This window comes from Hoplias malabaricus, chromosome 14 (assembly GCF_029633855.1).
Source record: "Hoplias malabaricus isolate fHopMal1 chromosome 14, fHopMal1.hap1, whole genome shotgun sequence".
In the NCBI taxonomy this organism is placed as follows: Eukaryota; Metazoa; Chordata; class Actinopteri; order Characiformes; family Erythrinidae; genus Hoplias; species Hoplias malabaricus.
The window spans coordinates 26,714,973-26,738,837 of record NC_089813.1 but is presented as its reverse complement, the minus strand read 5'-3'; the positions used below and the strand labels follow the sequence as shown (position 1 = coordinate 26,738,837).

Here is a 23,865-nt window from a genome sequence, read left to right as displayed (position 1 = left end):
TTTTGAAGCGTGTAGGCCGAGACTGGTGGGGCTGAACATGTAGCAGCCTTGGCCCTTCTCTACTCACTGAAGCATGATGTGATGTGCTGCTGTGCTATTCTGTGTGTCTCTGAGGGCATGACGTCTGGTGCACACGGTCAATGATCAGCCAAAACCCAACACTGTGTCCCTGGTACCTGCGGTGTATTTAAAACTCATCACACAGAAATCTGAGAACCTGAGGCGCACAGTCAAATAGCAATGAAATGTAACAACACAGAGGATCTTATAACACATACTACTGACTTATTTGAGTAAAATTGCCAACGTAGTGTCTAAACTAAGTCCTCTGATTTAGCAAAGACAAGCAAACCCACTGTAGAAAACATGTTTATTAGACAAATTATACACAGAAAGCTTTGCCACTTGTAACAGAGGCCTCAGTTTGTTCCATTTGAATAATATGCAACACATACAACAAAATAGGCCTATATTAAATACTGTACATTATAATCAGTCGAAAATGATCAAGTAAATCCTGTACATACTATGTAAGAAATTAAAAAATGTTACAGGCTCAGCAAGTTGTACATGCTTCGTTTTGTATGGAACATAACTTGCCTTCATAAATCCAGAACTCAACATGAAATGAAGCCAAAATCAGAACGCCTCACCATCCGTGAAACTGTGGAGAACTCAATTAGTGCAATGGTGTCTAACGCAATGCTTGGCTTTTTAATGTTAAACTCTATATCTTCTCTTTAATCCAACCGAAAAATTATCTCCATGTAAAATATACATTTTAACGTCTCTTCATTTATACTAAATAAAAATCTTGAAATTGATACTAAATAAAAATTGCTCCTATTGTCATTCAGTAGCCATAGCTTAAGAAAAGTACATCTAGAATGCTGTCGTCAAAAACACTGTTGCTGTTCTCTACACACGACGTTTGGCGAATTAGTCTGAGGATAACAAAACTGAAAGCTCATTCTAAACAACTAACATTAGTAATATTAATACAGTGTTAGTGAAAACTGTCTGGATGATTTTTTTTTGTATTTTTCTTTTTAAACTCTTCAAAATGTGTCTTTTTGAACCTGTCATCACACTTTGATGGCCTTGTTTTAACAATTAGCACTTAAAAAAAAAGTTAGATAAATATTACCCCTTAACATTTATGAAACAAAATAGAAAGTTATTTCAAACAATTCCTCCAAAAGAGGCCGTTGCGTCTGCTGTTTTGGGAACGGCCGGCTGTAGGTTGGAGGAAAGCATGGTGAAGGATTAAAAAAAGCCCTCCGTCTAAGGCTTGTGACGAGAATCCCTCTGAGAGTTTGAAAGCTCTTTCACTCTTTGACCTCCAAAACCTGTGGCCCCTATTAGCCATAAGCTGGTGGTCCACGCAATGAGGCTATTGTACAAAACATAGTTGGTCAAAACTCAGGCGTACAGCTGCGAAAGAGGAAAATCAAAAAGCTTTCCATGAGTCAGTGATGCAAACCAGAATAAGATGATGGCACTGAAGCAATTTTAGAACTTAGAGAAGTAAATAAAAATAAATTTCAAGAAAGAAAACAACAGACAGCACTGATCTTTTTTTTTCTTGTTTAAACTCTCTGACCAGACACATTCCACGCATTTTAAGATTTGTTATATTTAAAATAAAGTCAATAAAACACATTTAGAAGCCTTAGCTGCATCCTCTCCATCTGCACTTGGACTTGGTCAATGTGTTTTGTGTTTATTTATTTATTTTTTTTTGTTTTCAATAAGTCTTTCTTTTCTACAGAGTGTCCCATTTGTCAAAGACGGATCCCGGTCGGTGCAGTGGCACAGGTCACAGCTCACTGTTAGAATACATCATTATCCAAATCCCAGCCCAGCGTGAACTGAGAAGGGCTTGGGGAGATTTTATTGCGGGTCTGTAGGTCACTCTGCAAAGTGCAGTGTTTTATTTATTTTTTTCTCTCTCTCGTTTTGTCCAGAAATGAAACAAACAAACAAACAAACCAAAAAAATAAATGTAAACATCCCATGTCTGTAAAGTTCACAGTAGTCTCTTTTTTCCACACTCTCTCCACAAACTCAAACCTCAACTGTGGAAAACCAAACAGAAAGTGAAAGGTAAAGTCGTATTTGTTCACAATGAGAGCTCTCCAGCCGACCACAACGACAAGAATGAAACCAAACACCGTCCTCATCCTTGATGGGGAGGTAAATTCAGGCAGGACCAGTGCCCCGACCCTTTCCACCAGCTGGAAAAAAAGCAACAAATAAAAAAAACAAAGCAAAAAGAAGGGCAGGGACAGCCGAAAAGAAGACTGGTATTTACATTTCCGTATTCTCTTTTATATGTTTTAGTTTTTTTAAATATTTTATTTATTTTTTTTAATCTCCGTTCTTCTGGCGCTCCTGGTGTCTTATATGGAGGTGCCCCTGTCGGGGTCATTGCCGTAGCTGAAGCTGGGCGCTGGTGTTGGCTGGTAAGGGATGCTGGACATGGTCTTGATGGGACTGCGGAAAAAGCCGCCGTTGGGTGCCCGCTGGCGAAAGGGCCCGGCACCTCTCTGATCCGGCACGCCCCCGAAGGCGAAACCGGCGGCCGCTTTGGCTGACAGGCTGCGGCTCAGCGTCTGGATCTGCTCGGGGATGAAGGTGGTGGTGGTGATGTGGGTGTTGCGGAAGTCGCTGATCTGCTCCAGCGCTTGGCGGGCAGCCGGCATTGAGTCCATGTCCAGGGGTGTCAGGTCGATGGAAGAGGCCGAGAACTGCTTGTGGGGGCTCTCGTCCTCGGTGCACAGGCTATTGACACGCCGGTGGAGGTGCTCCAGGTCAATCTCCTTGTCGTCCTGTTTCGGAGAGGGGAGTGGGGTTGGAGAGGTAGGAAGTGGGGCAGGATTGGGAGTCAGAGTAGGAAATAAGGAGAAAGAGAGAGAGAGAGAGAGAGAGAGAGAGAGAGAGAGAGAGAGAGAGAGAAAGAGAAAGGGACAGAGAAAAGGAGGAGGGGTGAGGGTTGTTACAGGACAGAAGAGGTATAGAAGAGGTACAGGGGCATAAAGTGAGGAGAGCAGGGAAAGTGTGCGATTGTAAGAGAAGAAACACAGGAGGGTGGGTTAGAGTGGCATGGAGGCAGCGTGGTTAGACAACGGAGAAAAGAGATGCAGGATGGATTATGCAGGAATGGAGCAAACAAAGGTCACAGGTACGAGGGGTTACAAGGTTCGAGTTGAGGAGGAAATTGCAATAATTGAGGCGTGAATTGCAATAAATGGAGTTAAGCAGTAAAACGAAGTTCAGGTGAGGTTGGCGATTGCATTGTGAGTGACATGAACAAATGTGGATGGGGAATAAGAGGCACAAAAAGGACAAATGCTGAACTATAATGAGGAAATTATGGGGCATGGCAAGAAATTATCCTGATTCACAGCTGGATCCTTAAAGACTGGGCATATTGCAGACCACTTCAAGCACAACAAAACCCTAAACCCTCCTTCACTTACAGTTCTGGGAAACCTTTGTACAGTTGTATGCAAAATGTGGGCACCTCTGGTCACAATACATGGTGAAATGTTGTACACATCCTCTGCAGGGAACACACTTTCTCACTCTTTACAGGGGTAAACACTACGTAAGATTTTGTATTTGTGCTCCTGGACCCCCCTGAAGATACAGAGTGTAATTCATTTATACTGGTTTCCTACTCTCCTCCAAAAGGTACATAGTGCAGTTTCTGCAGTGTTGAGCCTGGAGTAGCAACAGCACAAGCCCTATTCTTTCTACTAGAGGTCACTGGAGCATCACAATGATTTTGAAGCTGTTAATTGAAGTTAGTTTAAGGTAGAAATACGACCTAGTGTTCCTTTAATGCATTTTGTTACAGTTTATTTGCTGAAACGGACATATTAGGTACAGAGAATAAAACATAACATGTGGCACATTCAAGTCAGTGCACATTTAATATTTTATATTTCTCTTATCTGTTAAAGCTCACAAATAAAAAATAAATTTAACGTGTGAAATCTTGCATTTGTGCATTGGAGAGGATATGTCCACTTAGGAGATCAACAAAGCATGTTGTGTGACCAGTGCTATCAACACGTTTGCATACATCCAGCAGAACAGACTAATATTATGTGAAGGTTCTTTAAATTGAAAATGACTGTCACACTCACACATCCTCTTTACCAAAAGAACTGATAAAGCAGCCAAAATATTATTTATAGCAGTGGTTCACAAACCGGCACTCGTAGGCCACCACACAGTAACCGGTCCAGGTTTATGCTCTGTCTCTATGTGCTGGACACTGGAGCTGATGAAAAATGGACCATCAGGGGGGTCCCTGAGGGCTGGCTTGGGAACCAAAAATGCATCTCCTATCACAGTACTTCTACATCTTGCTTCTGGTGACTCACAGAACCACACAGTTTTAAGCACAGATGAGGATCTAGGTCAGGTGTGTTAAAGGAATACTGGAAACTGGTGGTGTGTTGTTAGGAGCAGGATTAAGAAATATTGTTCCTTAAAAAGAACCCATCTTTTTTTAAAACGGCACACTACAGTATTAAAATATTTGTTAATAATATATTTTACTGTTGTGTTGGTTGGAAAGGAATACAAACCCAGGCATGATCAACTTCGTCCAAACGGAATGAATGTGTTGCGCTGGCAATAGGTTAAGATGCTTCCTTGCTTTAATTGGTTCAAACAAGTTCTTGTTTGGATCAGTACAGAATTGTCGTGTAAGGTAACACTGTTGTCTACTATTGTTCAGCAGACGTATTAAATATTCACACTCACAGGATGCTGGCCTGTCTTGGAGGGGCAGAAGTGGGCCCAGAGGGCAAAGTGGCTTCCTGTTTGGGGGTGTTTCAAGTTCAATCCTGGGATTTTGTCCAGTGGCAGCAGGCGGCAGGTCCCTGAATACAGGAAGGGGGAAGTGGTGGTGGGGGTGGGGGGGGGGGGGGGGGTGGGTGTGGCGGCCTGGCTAGGGTTGGGACTCCACTTTAAGCCTCCTAACTCAGAGAGGCATGAGGAGAAGGAAGGGGCTTGTGGGTAGCTGATACGGGCAGTGTTGGAAAGACGTATATTGTACAGTTGTGAATGAAGTGAGTTAGAAAGTTCCAAGGAGCCATTACACTTTGAAGGACTAGTTTGGCATTGGATCTACTCTCTATATATCTCTCAGATATAGCCAGGTCATAGAAACCACATAAACTTTACGTTAAATATATTTGCAGTTTATAAAATGCTAATTAGACATATACACTGATCAGCCGTAATATTATGACCCCTTCCTTGTTTTTACACTCACTGTCCATTCTCTCAGCTCCACTTACTGATAAAGGAGCAATTTGTAGTGCTGCAATTACAGAGTGTATCGCATCGTTTGCTCCTCCCCTTTCACCCTGTTCTTCAGGATCACCACAGAGCAGGTATTACTTGAGAAGTGGATCATTCTCAGCGCTGTAGTGACACTGACATGGTGGTGGCATGTTAGTGTACATTTGTAATAGTGGATCAGAGCTATAATAGCTGGAGTTTTTAAACTCCACAGTTAGAGGCAGTAGCTCATCTGCTGTTGCATGGCTTGTGTTGGTCATCCTCTAGTTCATCAGTAGACACAGGACGCTGTCGGTTGGATATTTTTGGTTGGTGGGCTATTTTCAGTCCAGGACTATGCAAGTGTAATATATTCATTCATTCTTTGTCTGTAACCGCTTATCCAGTTCAGGGTCGCGTTGGGTCCAGAGCCTACCTGTAATCATTGGGCGCAAGGCGGGAATACACCCTGGAGGGGGTGTGTAACATATTATCATTATTAACACACACTAATACACCACCAACACATCAGTATCACTGCAGTGCTGAGAAAGATTCACTACCCAAATCACACCTGCTTTGTCGTGGTCCAGACCATTGAAAAACATGGTGGAGGGGGGTAAAGAAAGTATGCAGAGCGACAGGCAAAAGACAGGTTAAATTTGTAGACTTACAATATACCCACTATATGGTCAGTGGAGCTGAGAGAATGGACTGTGAATGTAGAAACAAGGAGGTAGTCATAATGTTGTGGCTGATATTTGCTGATGGCCTAGATTTGGGGTAAGAGGGAAAGTGTTCTTTAGATTTTTCACCAAACTATCCCTTTAAGTGTGAGCATATAAGGAGTGACTAGGGACTGGAGTGCATTGAAGTCTTCTCTAATATAGATACATTGTGAAAGAAAAAAAAGACTGTCCTTTTAAAGAAAATGCAATTTTACAGAATTAGATCTACACCTTACAATTCATGTTTTTCAGCAAGGAAATTATTTCTTTCAGACTTTATTTCAAGGATTATGGGGAAAGGGTCTACTGTTTAGTGTTATAAAATAGCATTCACATCTGTTTCTACAGTGTTATTAGGTGTACGCAAGAGAAATCAATGCTTCCTACTTAGCACTGAATATGTTTATACAACTGTAAGCTGTGACTCAAGGCTGTTTTGTTTTAGAGCTCCAATAAGTTTCCATTCCAGCCAGTCAAACACCTGCACTATGGGTAGTTCTTTTGAAAAAAAAAAAAAAAAAACGGGTTTCAGTTAATAATCCATTTCCTTAGATTTTGCAGATATCAAAGGCCATTGTATATATATATAAAACTGGATATAACTTCATTGTCTGAATTCAATCAACTCAATATATCTAAACCCTCAAAAGATTACACAGCAGTGGCCTGTTTCGACCTTTGAAACATAATGTATAACGGACCTCCAATAAATGTGTTTTCCAGTGTATTGATTTTTAGTCACTGTTGGCTTTCTCTGACAGAAACCATAGCCATTTCCTGAGATCAGATTAGTCCCCCGCACAGTCGACTATGCACTGTTCGGCAAACTTAATGGTTTGAGAACTTTTAAAACTTATTTATCGCCACTGTCCAAAGACAAACCTGTACCTCCAAAATAGTCATTTTATAGGAGAAGGAAAAAACCTTCACAACTTTCAACTGAAGTCAGTGTAAATATATTTTATTCTAAATCATTTTGGAGCATTTCTATTAGTTCAGTCATCATGACAATTCTGAAGGACAGCATCAAGAACACTGAAGGACAGCTGCTGTGTCCAAATGATGTAGCAACCTTAAAAATCAACAAAAATAGAGATACACGTTTTTCTTTGGACAGTGATGATATGTGACATTTTTCCAGAGTGACTTCTGTTGTTTCAACCATGTGGCAAATGTACACTAATGTAGTTTTAGAAGTCTGGTCCAAGCCCACTACTGTGGTGTTGGAAATGGAACCCTCATTTGCTGCATAGAGGTCAGTGGCTAAACTTTACCCACAGCATTTCTGCAGTGCTGTATCTCTCTGAGGTGTAAGACAAACTACCTACATGTGCCGGAGGCTCGCTGAGTGCGGAGAGAGGCCCGCTCAGTGTTGGCAGAAGACGGTTCGTGATGGAATGGCAAACGTGTGGCGGAGGGTGGAGTCCAGGGGTGTGGCGCAGCATGCGGGCGAGAGGTGATTAGATGATGGCCTGAGCGTGAGTGTGATGTCACTCTGTGGCTCGTGGCACGGCTCATCCTGCCGGACGGACGGCCCGTCGGCCTGCGTCTGCGCAGCCATGAACAGCCCACGAGCCACAGGAGGACGGCGGGATGGAGAAACACACAAGCAGGCGGACAGGCGGACGGATGGAGCAGGCAAATGAAGGACGAGAGAGAGGTTGTTTGAGAGAGGTGGGGGAATGAATAGAGAAAGACAAAACAAACAAACAGTCAGCACACAGACTTGGCTTTTTTTTTTTTTTTTTTTTTTTTTTTTTTTCTTTTCTACGTCCGAGCCAGATACCTGGAAAGGTGAGATGGTAAAAATGGCATTTTTTCATTTCTCTCCCTCGCCCGCTTTAACCCTTCAACACAGAGTACTTATCTACAAAACAAAACAAAATTAAAAAACAAAAACAAATAAAGGAATGCTGTAGTTTCAGCCAGAGACTCCTTTTCTTTTCTTCTTCTGACAGAAATCACACATTTCTTGAGATCAAAATAATGGTCAACACAGAGGATTGTGTGGTGTTCAGCAAACTCCAATTTGAAAAAGAGAATGAGAGTTCAATGCAAAACTTCACTCTATTGTTTCAGCAAAAGCCTTTGACAAAAATGCAAGAGTGGACTTTTTTGGACTTTAACCCCATCAACTGTAGGCTTATTGTTGTATGTGTAAACATACATTGGGTAAGAACCCTGAAACTATATTTCCTTGTTTTGTTTGTTTAATATATAAGTCATGAGAGTGAGGAACTGAATTGTGGGCTTACATACAGGCTCTTGCAGTTGAAGGGGTTTAAAAGGAGACCATGATCACAGTCATGGTCTAAAGATGCTTGGAAGTAATGCTGGACTCCACATAATCGCAACAGCAATGACACAGCAGACATCCGAGGTGGACGGACAGTTTCTGTTCTTTCCTTTCTTTTTTTTCCTCAGGCACATGAAGAGGATACAGCTTGGCCAATGGCATGGCTTGCTCATCACACCGTGCATTCTCTGGCTCTCTGGATTCAAATGGCAGCCTCTCTGCAAATTACTAGTAGACAGTGCCCTCTGAAAAACATTCAGAGGGAATTTCTACCTGGCTAACATGGGGCAGAAGGTGATTTGTCGACTTGTCAATCTGAATCAGTTTGCACCGAGAGAGAGAGAGAGAGAGAGAAGGGCAGCCAAGAGATCACAGAGAAGCAGAGAGAGAGGAAACAGGGACAGGCTAACACCATGACATATGCAGTGTATGTGTGTGTGTTTGATTATGTTTGTTTGTTTGTGTGTGTGTGTGTGTGTGCACGCACATGTTAAGAGACAGAGACACAAACACATATTCATTCTATTGTTTTGGTGTGCTCTCGATGTTAGCTAGGCAGGAAATAAAGAAAGCAGTCAGGTTAAGAATGTATGGAAACCCATTGCCGCCATGTAAAAGAGAAAAAAAATGCTTCGTTGTTTCTGGAAACTGCAGTTTAATATGTGACTTATACACTCAAAAATTGTAAATCCTATATTAATATGATGAGTTATTAGTAACTTTCCTCCATTTCTCAAATTACTGACATATTTTTCTTGGTGAAAATCAAATGAATTTAACATAATGATAATAATAAGTCAATACTTATTTAACAAAGGAATTTACTTTTAAATGTAATATGCAAAAAAACAAAACAAACAAAAAACACACTGCTATCAGAAAAGAAACAAAACATTGTTCTCTGTTTCTTTTTGCACTGACCAGCATAGCACTAAAATGACCTCCTTTGTTCTAAAATGACGGCCCATTTTATAATCTCCACTGACCATACAGGCACACTTTGTACTTCTACAACTGCAGTAGTCTATCCAGCTCTGCAAATTTTATTAGCCACCATTTCACCCTGTTATTCAATGGTCAGGCCCACCACAGGGCAGGTATGATTGGGGTGATGGACGTCTCGGAGCTGCAGTGAAACTGATGTGATGGTGATGTATTAAGGTGTGCTGCGGTGGTAGGAGTGGATCAGACACAGCAGTGAATATGTGGTTTTAATGCCCTCAGTGGCACTGCTGGAGAAAAGTCCACCAAAGAGTCCGCTGAAGAAAGACTAGAGGATGACCAAATAAATACTGCAGCCACAGATGAGCTACTGTATCTGACTTTACATCTACAAGGTAGACTAATATTGCAGGTGGGTCTTAAATAGTCGGCAGTGAGTGGACAAACACAGCAGCATCATATAATGAAAGGGGTTAACAAAGTGTGCAAAAACAACAGATGGACTATAGTTTGTAATTGTGAAACTACAAAGTGCATCTTTATGTGAAGGAGCTGATAAAATGGACAATGAACTAAGAAACAAGGTCATTTTAATATTATGGCTGATTGCTGATTGGGGTATATTTTTACACAGCAGGAATGGGCTTTCATCGGAATGTGTTTAGTTGCAAGGGCACACCACTTAGAAACTAAGGTGTTACACCATGCCCATGAATGATAAAAACAACCGAGGTATATGATGGAACATGAGAGTTTAAAAAAATGATGAAATAAGTCTAAGTGAGTATTTGAAAATTTACCTATGTCCTTAGGATGATGACAATGTGTTAGAAGTGGGCTTTCATCTCAGCTTTTATCTTTTGCACTCTGCCAGTCAGTTCACTACTAATATTAAAACTGATTGATCACTCGACTGTGGTGTGCTCAGCTCTGTGTGTGTGTGTGTTTGCCTGTCAGTGAGCCCTGACAAGCTTCAAGTCTGATGGAACCTTCTGGAAGAGCGCACCGAAGAAAGGAGCCACCCCAACGTGATCTCACCGCAGGAGCCAAGAGGAGGTTCAAGTGTGACAGCTGACCTTCTGAAAGCCACTTTACAAATCCTCACCGGAAATCCACCTTAGTTTCACCTTATGTTGATAATCATATCAAGAACGCCTATTAATTACCTTTCAAGAGCCATATGCTTATGTGTACACTGAGTAATAACTACAGCATGCAGGTCCCTTTCTGCACAATCTTTACTCTACATATGTTACCTAGAAACTTTAAATGCACACAGCATAGCCTGTACATGATCTGTAAACATAAGAGAGTGAGACTAATATGAATATTTCAGTAAGATGTCCCTCCTCCAGGAATCAAGGAGACATAACTGTCCCTCTCCAGCTGGTACACTGTCTGTAAAAGGCCACTAGCAACAAATATACTACAGGAAACATGGCACGGCCATCTGCTATATTATACAGCATAAGTGATCGTTTCCATAGTGTCATATATCGTAGCGTCCTATACACATTTAAAAACCTCAGTTCTGAAAGAGTTGGTGCAGTATGTGAAATGCTGATGAAGCAGAAATTGTGATTAAACTGTGATTAGTAAAATTCAGTTCCATCTGTATTAATGGGAACGCCTATGATTCTGAGCAGCTGCTGCTCCCTCTGGTTTGTTTATATTCAGAAGCTCAGAGTCTATTAACAGTATATTTGAGGAATAAATCATGACTCTTGTTTGTATGCGTCTGAAGTTTAACTTGTCTCTAAGTTTTTATTCACTGTTTATAACTGCAGGTGTTTATTTGTGAAGCACTTTCAGTCTGTGTTTACTTCCATGCAGTTAGCGCGCTCCTGAATTAAGAATCAGTTCCACCTTAGGTCATCTGAAACAGCAAAAATAAGTCAATATCACCCACAGGAATAAAGAAACATCCTCATGCATTTGGACGTTTGGGGTCTCTTTTTGCTGTCTAAGCAACTCCAGATGCCATTTCTCTGCCATGGGCAGAGAGAGAGAAAGCCTAGCCTATCGGATGGAAACCCTTTGTTTTTTTGTTTACCCGTTTACTGACAATGAGGCTTCAGAAAAACGTTAGACTGGTTTCCAGCATCCAAACAGACTGGAGATTTTAAGATAAATTTTTTTTGTAACTTATTTATAATAATCACGAACATTGCATTTAATTGGAAACTATTTCTTAAACACTATTTTGTGTGGCACTGTACAAAGTTTAATTAATGACAAATATGTGATTATTCCAAACGTAATGCCTGCAACACTCCTAGAGATGTTGAGAAAGAAATATTTTTGCCACTCTTATAGAACCTTTGCTTTTACTGTACCTAATTAATAATGAGACTGAAGACACAAACTGATCTCAATTTGAAAATCATTCATTCATTCTGTTCAGGGTCATGGTGAGTCCAGTCCCCATCCAAAATCACAGTTGGAGGAAACCTATGCCGATATTTTGCCATTCTTTCATTACATAACTCCGCAACTGGCCTTTGTTACTGTATTTTACCCTTCACAATGCAGCACATATTTTCAGCAAAATACAGGTCGGCTATTCTGTGAATACCCAGCCACGCTGTTGTAAAATATTCAGAAGGTGGCACGGCACGGTCTTGCTGAAATATCTATCTGTCTACTAGAAGCATACACCCTCAAACCAGACCTTCGCTTCTAAACTTTATGCTGGTTACAATCTGAGCGGGCCTTTTTTTCCTGTGGCCTGGAGAACAACCTGTACATTTTTCCATAAACCATATAAAAGGGTCAGATCTCCTAAAATCACAAAGCAGGTTCACAATGTGCAATCTCAAGCCCAGGAAAGGTGGCAGCATTTCTGGGCGTTGCTGCCTTTTGACTCCTCATGTGCAAATAACAGTCTAACAGTCAGTGTATTCTTGAATGTAGTGATATCCAGGACCCAGACATCTTGTTTTTTAATACAGTGCCATCTGAGGGTTTGAAAGACATGGGTATTGAGTTTTTATGTTATTTTGAAATGGTGAGAATTAAGTGTTTTATTTTATTTTATTTTATTTTATTTTATATTTTGCAATGTTCCTATTCAATCTCCAGACTTCAGACATTACTGGTTTTATTTGCAGGATGAAGTGAAATCACCAGACTCATTGTATTCTCTTTATATTTACATTTGACTTACTTTCTCAACAATTTACCCATTGGCATTTGTATGTATTTTCTTTATTGCACCAAAAATGTAATGTTATTACTTTTACTCAGACTAATATTATAAAAAGAAATTTGTTTGTAAAAAAAAAAAAGATACAAATCTGGACCTAAACGGAATGTACTCTTGCGTTGGTCAAATTCATTATCAGCAACACTTTAGCTTCTCTAACTGCTGCGTGCCTGCCGAGTGGTCAGTGGGTCACGGGCCTGAGGCCAGGGCCATAGCAGAAATGGCGGGGGGCTGTTGCTATGGCCATCGCCGTGTGTGCTGGGGTGGTGCACAGCCTGCTGCTTCTACTGGCAGATGAAAGCTGTTTGGAAGGTAGGTGGGAGGTCGTCTCAAGGCTGGACACAAACGCTGCTCACTGATCAAAAAGCAATCTTTTGGAGGGTGGGAGGTGTTTTTTTTTCCCTTTTTTACACACCTTTGTTTTTCGTCTGAAACTGTGAACAAAGACGTGTTTGCATGCACTGCCTGTGGTGTGTGAGGTTTCTAAGATCAGGTTCATTTTGATTCAGAGAGACGAGCTGGGGAAAGCGTATGGGAAGGGACCGGGACTTGATGGACGTGAGTGGACTGTATTCCATAAAGTAGGTTATAGAGGCCGTGTTAACTGGAAGTGTCAAACGTCTGCAATTTGACACCTGAGAGGATGATGAGGAGCCATTAGGGTTAAATCATTCCTTCAGATAGCAGCCTTTCAGGTGTAGTGGGCTTTTAATGGATGAAGCCTCTCCCCTTGTCTGGTACACTGCATCAATGGCAACTAATTGGCCTGCATTTGATGTTTTAAGTGGACAGGGAAACAAAATGGGTTCTGTCATTTAGAGCATCCTAACGTTCCCATTCAGAGTGATGCAGTTTATCTTAATGGCAGAACCTGAGCTGCCAAGAAGCAGAATTACATTCAATTTGTTGTTGCCAATTAATTTTCTCAAGCGTTAACAAGCAACACATCAAAATGGCATCACTATCAGAATGAAGTATTAAGACGGGTCTTCCAGCCATTGCTCAATTTTATTCAATAACTGAACTGTTTTCGTTTAATAAAAATGATCAAGATTAGATTATTAGGGAAGATGTGAACACATTGATTTATTTTGTGTTTTTTATGTCTAGTATATCTTTGGAAAGTGCCTGTTTAAGGCTTTGAAAAGTCTGTGTTTATGTCTCTGTCTTGAGGAGAATGTGCCCTCAGAAGGTTTTGTGTGCTCTTTGTTACCCTGGTTGTTTCAGACTTTTTGCCCCTTCCACTGTTTGCCTTTAATAGGGATACTGGATGAATATTTGTCAGAAGCAAGATTATATACTTCACGACGTCACTAAACAATTCAGCAATTCAAAAATAGATTGATGTGTTTAACTCAAAACAGCTCTAAAATAGATATTGATTTTTGACGCATTAGTGCAATTCAATCTTTATTTCCCTCTCTTTTTTTTTTTTTGCCCCTCACCAGCCAACTCAGTTGTGATGAAGCCTCCCGCCCCAGGATTCTCACCTCCTTGGAGGGCACTCTGGAGCCCTTCCGCCTCGTCCACCAGGTCTCCACAGTGGCGATGAGGCAGGACAGAACCACGCCGGCTGCCAGCACGAAGAACACGCCAGCAAAGCTGTGGATGTCCAAGGCACTGCCGCTTTTCTTGGTGCCCACGGCCGAGTACAGGTCACACGGGCTGTCCCTGGGCCACCACTTCAGCTTCAGTATGTCCATATCACCGTTCTGCTGCAGTTCCAAGATCCTGAACATAGAATATGGGAAATGCACATTGTCCAGAGGGTTCCAAAGTACATTTCAACAGGGGAAGTCTGTGACTAAACAGTCACATGTTCTGCATTGATTAAAAGAGAGTAAATTCAATTAGGCCAATGATTTTTCATCATAATATAATTTTGATATTGAACTTTATAATAATAATTGTGACAATCATAGTTACAAATAAAATGGATTGGTCAGATTTCTTGATTCAACAGTTAGAGATGTAATGATATGATTGAAGAAAAAAAAGAGAAAAAATGACAACTACCTAATTACAACAATCGATATTATCACATTATTGTGACTCTCCAACAGTCACCAGGAGATTCTCCACCATCCTATAATCCAGTGTTTCATCTGTTGCTGCAGTGACACTCCGTTTGCCAACACTAGAGGGCAGTACTTCCTCATAAATAAAAGTAGATGCCAGCATTCTGTTCTATGCGTCAGTCTTAAAACAAGCATGTCTTAATGTAGAGGGCAGATTTGCAATAACAGGAGCTCAGCGACTAAATATGAACGATGAGTAGCGCACAACACTGGGGTTTCAGAAGTGCTCTTCTCACTGATTGACTGTTTTGCATTGCAGAGTTGTCTCTCTGGCCTCACTGCCTCCAGTGGCCAGTGACACCACGTGAACACTCCCTTAGGAAGAGAGCAGAGAGCTGCCAAGTGTCTGTATTCAGGCCCACTCTGCAGCTGCGCACATACGCACACACATTCAAGCTCAACATATAAAAAAAAAAAAGATTTTCATGTAGCTGTTAGCTACAGCAGAAGCTGTAGTCTGAAGGGTGCTCTCTAATTTGTAAGGAGCACTGTATAGTAATATTAATTCAATCACAACAAGTTAGAAAGAGCAGCTGAAGTATACCATCGATGGTGACACTGGACCTCTTCAGCACATGGAAAACAGGCCAACATTTCAGCTTTTTCTTTATTATATAGAAAGCAAACCAAGCAAATATCAATAACAGCTCATTCTCAGCATTTCCAGTGTAGTGACGTGTAAACTGGGAGGCCGATTTCCACAACGTAGCTTCATTTTTTGTGAATTTATTGTAGAAAAAAATACAAGGTTTCCGCTTAAGTTGCTGATTAGAGCTCTGTGCAGGATGTCAGTGATGTGTAATGGAGCACGCTGCGCAAGAACACTTTCCTAACCTGCATGTCTCCACCAAAAACCACATGTACGTTTTATGACATCCATCCCAACTTACACTGAACACATCTCTGACCTTTTAAGATCCCCTTATTAAAAGCTTTAAATTTCATATTATATAAGCAGTGCATTTTTATGCTTGGTGTCCATTTACATGGATAGATGGATAGGGTTGAATGTATAGCAACCTATTTATAGCAATATAAACAAGCAATTAACTCCTATTTATTACACAAATCCCACAACGCCTTTTTATGAGACAGACAAAGTGAAGCAAAATTACTGAGGTGATATGGGATCTTTGTGTTTTAAAAAAGTAGCACATGAAGCAACATATGGTTACCGACCAATTATTAAAAACATGTATCTTCCAAAATAGTAACTTTACAGGAGATGGATAAACTTTCAGGTTATTTTGGAGCCTTTCGATTGGTCCAATCATCTTGACATTTTCACACAGTGTGAAGGACAGCTGCTGTGTTCAAATGTAGTGAACTAAAAATCCACAGAAATGGAGATATGTGTTTTTAATGGGACTGCAGTGATATTCTGTTTCATTTTCCACATCACCTCTCCAGATGGGATTTCAGATGGGAAGCAAAGCACACCAACTTTGTGCTAAAGAATCTGTGCTGGTTTTCATGATGAAAAGCACTGGGACACTGAGGTGAAATGGATTATTTTATATATGTTTATTTACTTATCAAATTTGGCCTGCAAATTAAACTCAAATCTAAAGTGTGGGGTGTTCTGCTACATAGACAGCTGTTTCAGTTGGCAGCGTTCTAACTGTCGCCTGTCCTCATGAGGCAGATTATTGAGATGCTCTAGTTAGAGAACGATTTGTTCCCGCCCACCACACGCAACCGGTGTTTTATAATTTTACCTCAGCGACTAGCATTGCCTCGGCGTTTCAGCGCGTTGGATTCTAATCTTCCCATTTTTGTCGTGATTTTAATTATTTTTGCTCTGGGAGAAGACCGAAATATACAGGAACTGTTCTGGCATTGCATTATGAGATTGCCTTCGCGGCTAAGGAAGGGTTCGATGCTGCCTTTTTACGATATCTTAGTAGACCTCAGAATGAGGTGTCTAAGAACTGGGACAGCCTACCTGTTGGGAGCGATGACGTAAAATGCTCTCTAGTTAGACAGCTCACTAGGTTTTGAGACAGACCAGTGGTTGGTGTAGCATAGTGGATAACACTGCTGCTCTCCATACAGCAGACAGTGGCTCAAGTCTCCTGTCAGGCAGGTACACATTTTTGCTAATACGTTTAAATGGGTAAAGAACCTTAAGATCGAGTGATGGATTTTAATCCTTTAAAAGGTTCTTCCCACTCACACATCTCTTAAACAAACATGGTTCTTTATGAACCCAAACTGCCTACTATGGCATTGCTCAAAGAATCCTTTGTGGCACCTTTTTTGTGTAACAGAGTATTACTTAATATTTCTTCTTTCCAGCATATAAACTAAAACATTTACAGCATGAAGTCAGTATTCAATTCTCCTTGAAATCCCATCTGGAGAGGTAACGTGGAGGTCAGGTGCTATGACTCACAGTCTTTCATCAATATTGAGTGTTGTGTTTTTGATTGTGCTAACATGGTTGACACTGCTGACACAACCGGGGGTGGTGGTGGGGCTTTGCTGTGATTCCAGATTTAAAGATCACTTACGGAATGTGCCAAGAACACTTAGCCATGCAACACTGCACACATGCGTTTGAGAAAATATCAGTGGCGGAGGTCACTTCAGTTCAAGAGAGAGAACTAATAAATCCCAACACTCTATCAAGCAAGAGGAAGTGAATGACAACACATACAATGCATGTTATATAACGATGGCCCATAACATTAAAACCACATGCTTAATATTGTGTAGGTCCCCCTTGTTCCAACAGAACAACTCTGATTCATTGAGGCATGGACTGCAAAAGACCTCTGAAGGTGTCCTGTGGTATCTACCGCTAAGATGTTAGCAGCGGATCATTTAAAAAAACTACCCCAACTCCTCCCTGCCCTTCATTTTCAGGACAATGCTGTACAAGTAAACTGCACTCTCCAACTGTAGAGGGAGACAAAGCAAAAACTACAAAGCTTACCTAGTGTTGCTTTAAGCCCTGTAAGCTGGAAGTTGGAGCCTCCATGGACCAGCCTTTCCAGAACATCCCACACTCTTTTCTCAAACAATTCCTGAACAATTTTTGCCGTGTTGCAGGGCTCTTATTATTCTGTTGGAAAAGCCACTTCCTTTATGGAATTTTACAACAATGTTTAGGTAGGTGGTACTTATCAAAGCCACATCCACATGAATGCCAGGACAGGAGATTCCCAGCAGCACACTGCCCAGAGCATCACACTGCCCCTGCTGGTAGACTTCTTTACACAGAGCATCCTTGTGCCAATTACTTCCTCAGGTAAATCTACAGGATGTAAAAGTAAAGGTGATTCATCAGACCAGAACACACAGTTCCATGGTCCCGTTCAGATGCTGTCTAGGGCACAGCATGGGCACATGGACCTGTCTGCAGCTTCGTAGCTCCAAGCTGTGATACACTGCATGTTCTGACACCTTTCATTCATTGCAGCATTAACGGCAGTATGTTTCGGCAGTATGTTTTATATTATCTCTTCTATGCAACTGGAACTAACGGGCTAGCCCTTGCACCACACACACATACCTTGAGTGACCATGACAGTTAAATGGTGGTCCCTCCTTGGACCACTTTTGGTAGACATTATCCACTGCATACCTAGAACATCCCACAAGATTCGGAGATGCACTGAGCAAAATATGGTTTTCACAATCTGACACATCAACTTCAAGAACTTGCTGTTCACCTTCCACACTTTCTGTTGTGGCTGGTATCTATCCAATACATACACCTTTGCATTGGTGTTTATTCATATTCGATTTTCTCGATTGTCATTCTTATCCACATTCCAACACTGGTTTTTACTCTGTGTAATATTGCTCTGGTAAATGGTTTACTGCTGGGGGTGTGGGCTTGGTGTTCCAGGGCTCAGTGTGTCAGCTCAGTTATTTCTTATGACAGGAAGTAACCTTCCACCTGCAGAAGGTCACTTCATATACAGTGCTGTCAGAGAGGCAGGACTGACACGCTTTCAAAAGAATCAGCCTCTGAGCGTAATAGAAAAAGCCCATTATACACATCTGAACACACAACACCATTCCATAAGAGATGTGCTGCTTTAGCACCATGCTAATCAGCTAATTATAAGAATTATAACAGGACAAAAAAGGACAGAACAAGCTGCACAGAAAGTCCTTTAGAAAGAGTGTCTCATTCGGTGTTGCAATTTCTCGCATTATGTGCTTCTAATTGTTCTGTGTTTTTATCTGAGATCTAAGTGTTCACAGCATGTAATATTCTTGTTCTGTTGCTGTTGAACTGAATGGCGCAGATGAATAATGTTTTTGGAGCAAAAAAGAGATTCCTCTAGGCAAATGATTCTATTCTGTACCGTTATGTTCTTTTATATCTGGTTTTTGGTGGTTGTATTCTACTCTATTCTATTACATAACGCACCTCCCTATACTGTACTGTACACCCTAAAATGGCATCTACTCTGCTCTATTCCATGATACTCAATAGCATTCTATTCTATTAAATCATTCTCTTACATTTGCAATGTGTTCTATAGTAATACATTATATCATATGCCTACCTTGTTATACTTTATACAATCCTCTGTTGCAGTGGTTCTCAAACTGTGGTATGCATACCAACAAAAGGTAGAGTTCTAAAACATTGTTTAACACTACAAGCGCCAAGCCTCCTTGACCTACTGAGACAAGCACAGAGAGCCGCTGTGAGCACCTGCTCTACGTAAGTGCCATGCTGTTTTCACCTATAGCCTATTAAACATAAATGATATTATATTGAAATTCAGCTTAGGGTGGTACGGTGGTGCAGCAGGTAGTGTCGCAGTTACTCAGCTCCAGGGACCAGGAGGTTGTGGGTTTGAGTCCCGCTCTGAGTGACTGTCTGTGAGGAGTTTAGTGTGTTCTCCTCGTGTCCGCATGGGTTTTCTCTGGGTGCTCTGGTTTCCTCTCACAGTCCAAAACCATATGCTGGTAGTGTCCATAGGTGTGAGTATGTGTCACCCTGTGAAGAACTGGCGCCCCCTCCAGGGTGTGTTCCTGCCTTGCGCCCAGTGTACAAATGCCTTTACAAATTCATGCATTACCCCATCTAACCCCACCCCAGAGGCTCAGAAGTGGTGCTTGGAGGTTTTGCTTCGACAATAACTGTTACCTAGTCTAAAAAGTTTAATAACCACTGATGTATTGTATTTCATTCTACTCTATCCTTAAAGGAACATTAGGTAAGATTTGGGCTTTTAGCTCCTGTGGCTTCCTCCTAGAGTAATTCATTTTTACGGCACTATATAGAAATCAATGAGGAGAGGAAGGGATGATGGGGTGGTTTCCTACCCTCCTCCCAAAGTTACATAGTGCAACTCCTGCAGGGCTGAGCCCTGAGTAGCAATGATAGAGGCCTTATTCTCCCTATCAATGGAGCCACTGACCTGTAATAGGGAGAATAGGGCCACTGTTGTTGCTACTCTGGGGCCCAGCATGGCAGAAACTGCAGTATGTAACTGTTGGAGGAGGGTAGGGAACCACCCCAACATCCCTTCCTCTCCTCATTGATTTCTGTATACTGCTGTAAAAATGAAATACTCCAGGAACCAGGTCGATGGAACTACCCCCCCCCCAAAGAAAAACAAAACAAAAACAACAACAACAACAAAACCCCAAATCATACCTAGTGTTCCTTTAACCTACCACATGTTCTCCTACTTTACTCCATTCTACTTCTGCTATGCCTTTTTCTATCATCCACCTACCTCATACTCTTCTATTCTACTCTGCTGTACCCTATATATTTCTCTCCCTGTCCCTTGTCGTACACGTTTATCTACTTTGTTCTTTCCTGTTCCATTCTGCCTTACATTTTCCTCTGTTCTATTCTTTGTAACTAGCCAGCAGTATGCATTTGCTACACTTAAACAAACAGCCAAAAGCAGCCAGTCACAGCTGTCTTTTCCTCACTGCTGAGTGGCTGTTATGAATCACAGAGGCAGGAGAAAAATAGACACTTCCCTGTCAAATTATATATCTCCATGTGTTCTTCAGCCACTCCTTTTAAAGTGAAAATCCATTCCATGAAATGGGGGCCACCATGTTATTAATCAGCTGAATGTGGAATGTTACGGACTGGGGGGAATACAGCGGCAAACCACAGCTCATTGTTACCACAGGCCCACCCTTCCTTTTTCTTTTTTTCTTCTTATTGATCACCTGCTTGTTCAGTGGAGCCCACAAAGGCTCTGCGCACCATAATGTGTCGAACAAGCGCTGTAACATTAATGGCTCCGCAAATCAGCTTCCCTCTCCAGACCAGCATGGCTTTCAAGAGCCACCATAAAAACAAAGTTGTCAAGGAAATAAACGGTACGTTTTGAGAAGAGGGATCAGAACGCTCGGTAACGACCTTGCGGGTTTCAAGCAGCTGGTCCAGAGCAAATTAACACCCCCGCTGGCTAATGAATTAACACCCTGACGCTTCCAGCACACACAGAACCATGAGATCCTCAGGGCTTTAACAACAGGACGTCCACCGAGGATCAGCAGTTCAGCTCCAACCCGAGGTCTTCACTGCCTGGGGCCTGACAGAGCCGTGACTGCAAATTTCTCTGCAGACATATCTCAGGCTTATTCTTTGTTTTCTGTAAGGGAAGTGAAATTATGCCTTAGAGAAACATTAGAAACTGAATGAGAAACCTTCTTAGAATTTATTCCCCAGAAGAACCACCCTAGTTCCCTGAAGAACCATGTTTATAATTTAGATGTGCAAGTGTGAAGAAACTTAAAGGTATAAAGAACACATAGGGGGTTACACCAAACAATCACTACCTTGTATCTACATTCATTGTCTATTTCATCAGCCCTTCTGACCATGCCAGAGCACTTTGTACTTCTACAAGTACAAACTGCAGTCCACCTGTTTCTCTGCATACTTTCTTATCCTCTTTGACCCTGTTCTTCAGTGTTCAGGACCCTGGACAGGACCCCTACAAAGCAGGTGTGATTTGGGTGGTGGATCATTCTCAGTACAGTGACACTGATGTGGTGCTGGTGTTTTAGTGTGTCTTAGGCTGATACTAGTGGATCAGATAAAGCAGTGCTCTTGGAGTTTTGTGAAACTGAGGGCTTTAAAAACTCCAGCAGCATTGCTGTGTCTGATCCACTCTCACCAGCCCAACACACATTAACACATCACTACCATGCCAGTGTTACTGCAGCGCTGAGAATGAACCATCACCCAAATCATACCGGCTCTGTGTTGGTCCCCTGAGGGTCCTGACCATTGAAGAACAGGGTGAAAGGGGGATACAAAAGTATGCAGAGAAACAGTAGACTACAGTCTGTAATTGTAGAACTACAAAGTGTTACTCTATGGTCAGCGCTGTTGATAAAATGGACAATGAGTAGATATAAAGTAGATGTTCCTAATCCATTGAACGTTCAGTGTATAACCTTTCATTTAAATATTAAAAAAGTAGTCCTTTATTGAACCATAAATTAGTCTTAGCAGCAGTGCACCTTTATTTTCAACAATGCTCTATGACATTGGGGCAAATCTAACCATTCGCTCACTCACTCATTTTGTCTTTCCTCATCACGCAATAGTTTGATCACCCCCACCCCCGTCTGTCTCATTTCATCCAATTCCTGTCTCTATCTCCCAGTCTCCTTCCATCTCTCCTTTGCTGTCTCCCCTTCGCGCCTTCACCTAAAGATCCAGCAGGAAAAACAACAGCTTGCTAATTTGCAACAGTCGACATTTTATTTATTTATTAAATTCTCTCCACACCTTGTGTGCTGACAGTTCCTTAATTTGAGCCCTGGGTGTTGCGAGGTGCACAGTAGACTATGTATCAGGTGCTGGAAGAACATGTATGAATGCTAATGCATGGCTTTGGAAGAGAAGGGGATGGGGAGGGGCAAGGGACAGAGAGAGATTGAGAGAGAACAGCAGCGTGCCCGTATGCTTGTTAAAGCAGCTGCTTTTGATTGATAGGCTTGTGAAGACATCTAACAAGCAGCAAATGCACTACTCCGCTTGCCGTCTGTCCCTGGAAGCCAACACTTCAATCGCGGCCGAACGTGGAGACGTGGATGGAGCTGGCTGGGGTCCATGTCCATTCGTTTGGGCTAATCGCAAAGGCTTGGCCCTGTTAATAGCTGAAAGGGTCTAGATTGGTCTCATCCAGCTTAAAGGGATACTCCAGGCTTTAAGTGAGGGTCATGTGGGGTTCTCAGCTAAGTGATACTCTTTAAAAATTCATATTTCTTCTTAATGTATTCATTTCCAATCCACCCCTCTAGCTTGGTCTCCCCAATCTCATGATGCTTCCAAGCTGGGAGAGTGTATGCTAGGAAAAAGCTTGCTCCAAGACATGTGGACTACTTTTGAACGGTTGCTAACACAATGTTATTGAACAGCTATACACACTTGCAGGAGAATGCCATCTTACCAAATTCCCAGTTTGTGTTGCTGACAGAAGCCTGTGATGGCTAGCAACATTCTTAGGTAAGCGAAAGAAGGTGAGGCATCCAGAAAGTGTGGGCCATGTTATATTTTCATGGTCTCATATGGCTAAGACAATACACAAGGATGTAAACATGGCTTTAAAAGGTACACTGCAGGACAAAATAACTTCTATAAAACTCTGTTAAAGTACACATAGCCACCAGTTTGATACTAATTTACAAATCTAATTTGGAAGATTGGTTCACGAAAGAGCACAGAGTCTCAAATAAAGTCTTATGATGCAGTGGAGCTGGTCATTTATATCTGTAATATAAATAACTTAAAGGAAACAATGTGACAACACTCTACAAGTGTATCATATCTCACTCTGATCTGAACCCATTGTAAACAGCAGATAAACCATGAACCTGACTATATCAATTTATGTCTGGATCTGGCGCTAAATTCAGCCACAGAGAGACCCCGCAAAGCCGCCCCTCACCATAGATGAAGTATACCTGGTTCCCATCAAAACTGATGGAAATAGGGGGCGGTTCGCTGAATATATTCCAAGAATTTTGAATGGAACCAGTTAAAAAAACAGAGTTCTTTTGGTGGAAAAGGACTACCAGAGAAAATCTGCTGTCTCAAAACAGTAGCTACAGCTGCTTCTCATTCACTTCTGTCATAAGAATACTTCAAGTCAGCATGTGTGTCCTCTTTAAGGGGATGAGATTAGGTTGGAAAACACTGGAGAATTCCTTTAAATGCAACAAGCTCTCTAGTCTAAAGACCCCAGGTGACTTTGGGGGGAAAAAACACATCAAGTGAATTCTGCAGTAAGATGTTTTGAATGTGTGTCTGCTGCAAAACTCATTTCTGACTTCTCTGAGGTGTGTTGCGGTCAGGGATTT

The 23,865-nt window shown here is 41.6% G+C and overlaps 1 protein-coding gene across 2 annotated transcripts in view; it reads right to left on the bottom strand.

Moving 5' to 3' along the window:
• Positions 1-391: 391 nt before the first annotated feature.
• grid2 (glutamate receptor, ionotropic, delta 2) overlaps positions 392-23,865 on the bottom strand; it is a 599,368-nt gene continuing 575,894 nt past the window's right edge. The window contains exons 15-17 of one of the 2 annotated variants that reach the window (XM_066644041.1): positions 13,963-14,203; positions 7,358-7,578; positions 2,698-2,831 (exon numbers count right to left, since the gene is read on the bottom strand). In XM_066644041.1, the coding sequence (XP_066500138.1) occupies positions 7,396-7,578; positions 13,963-14,203 (424 nt within the window). In that variant the 3' untranslated portion in view covers positions 2,698-2,831; positions 7,358-7,395. Of the gene's footprint in view, positions 2,832-7,357; positions 7,579-13,962; positions 14,204-23,865 lie in introns of both variants that reach the window. The other variant, XM_066644040.1, reaches the window with a different exon arrangement.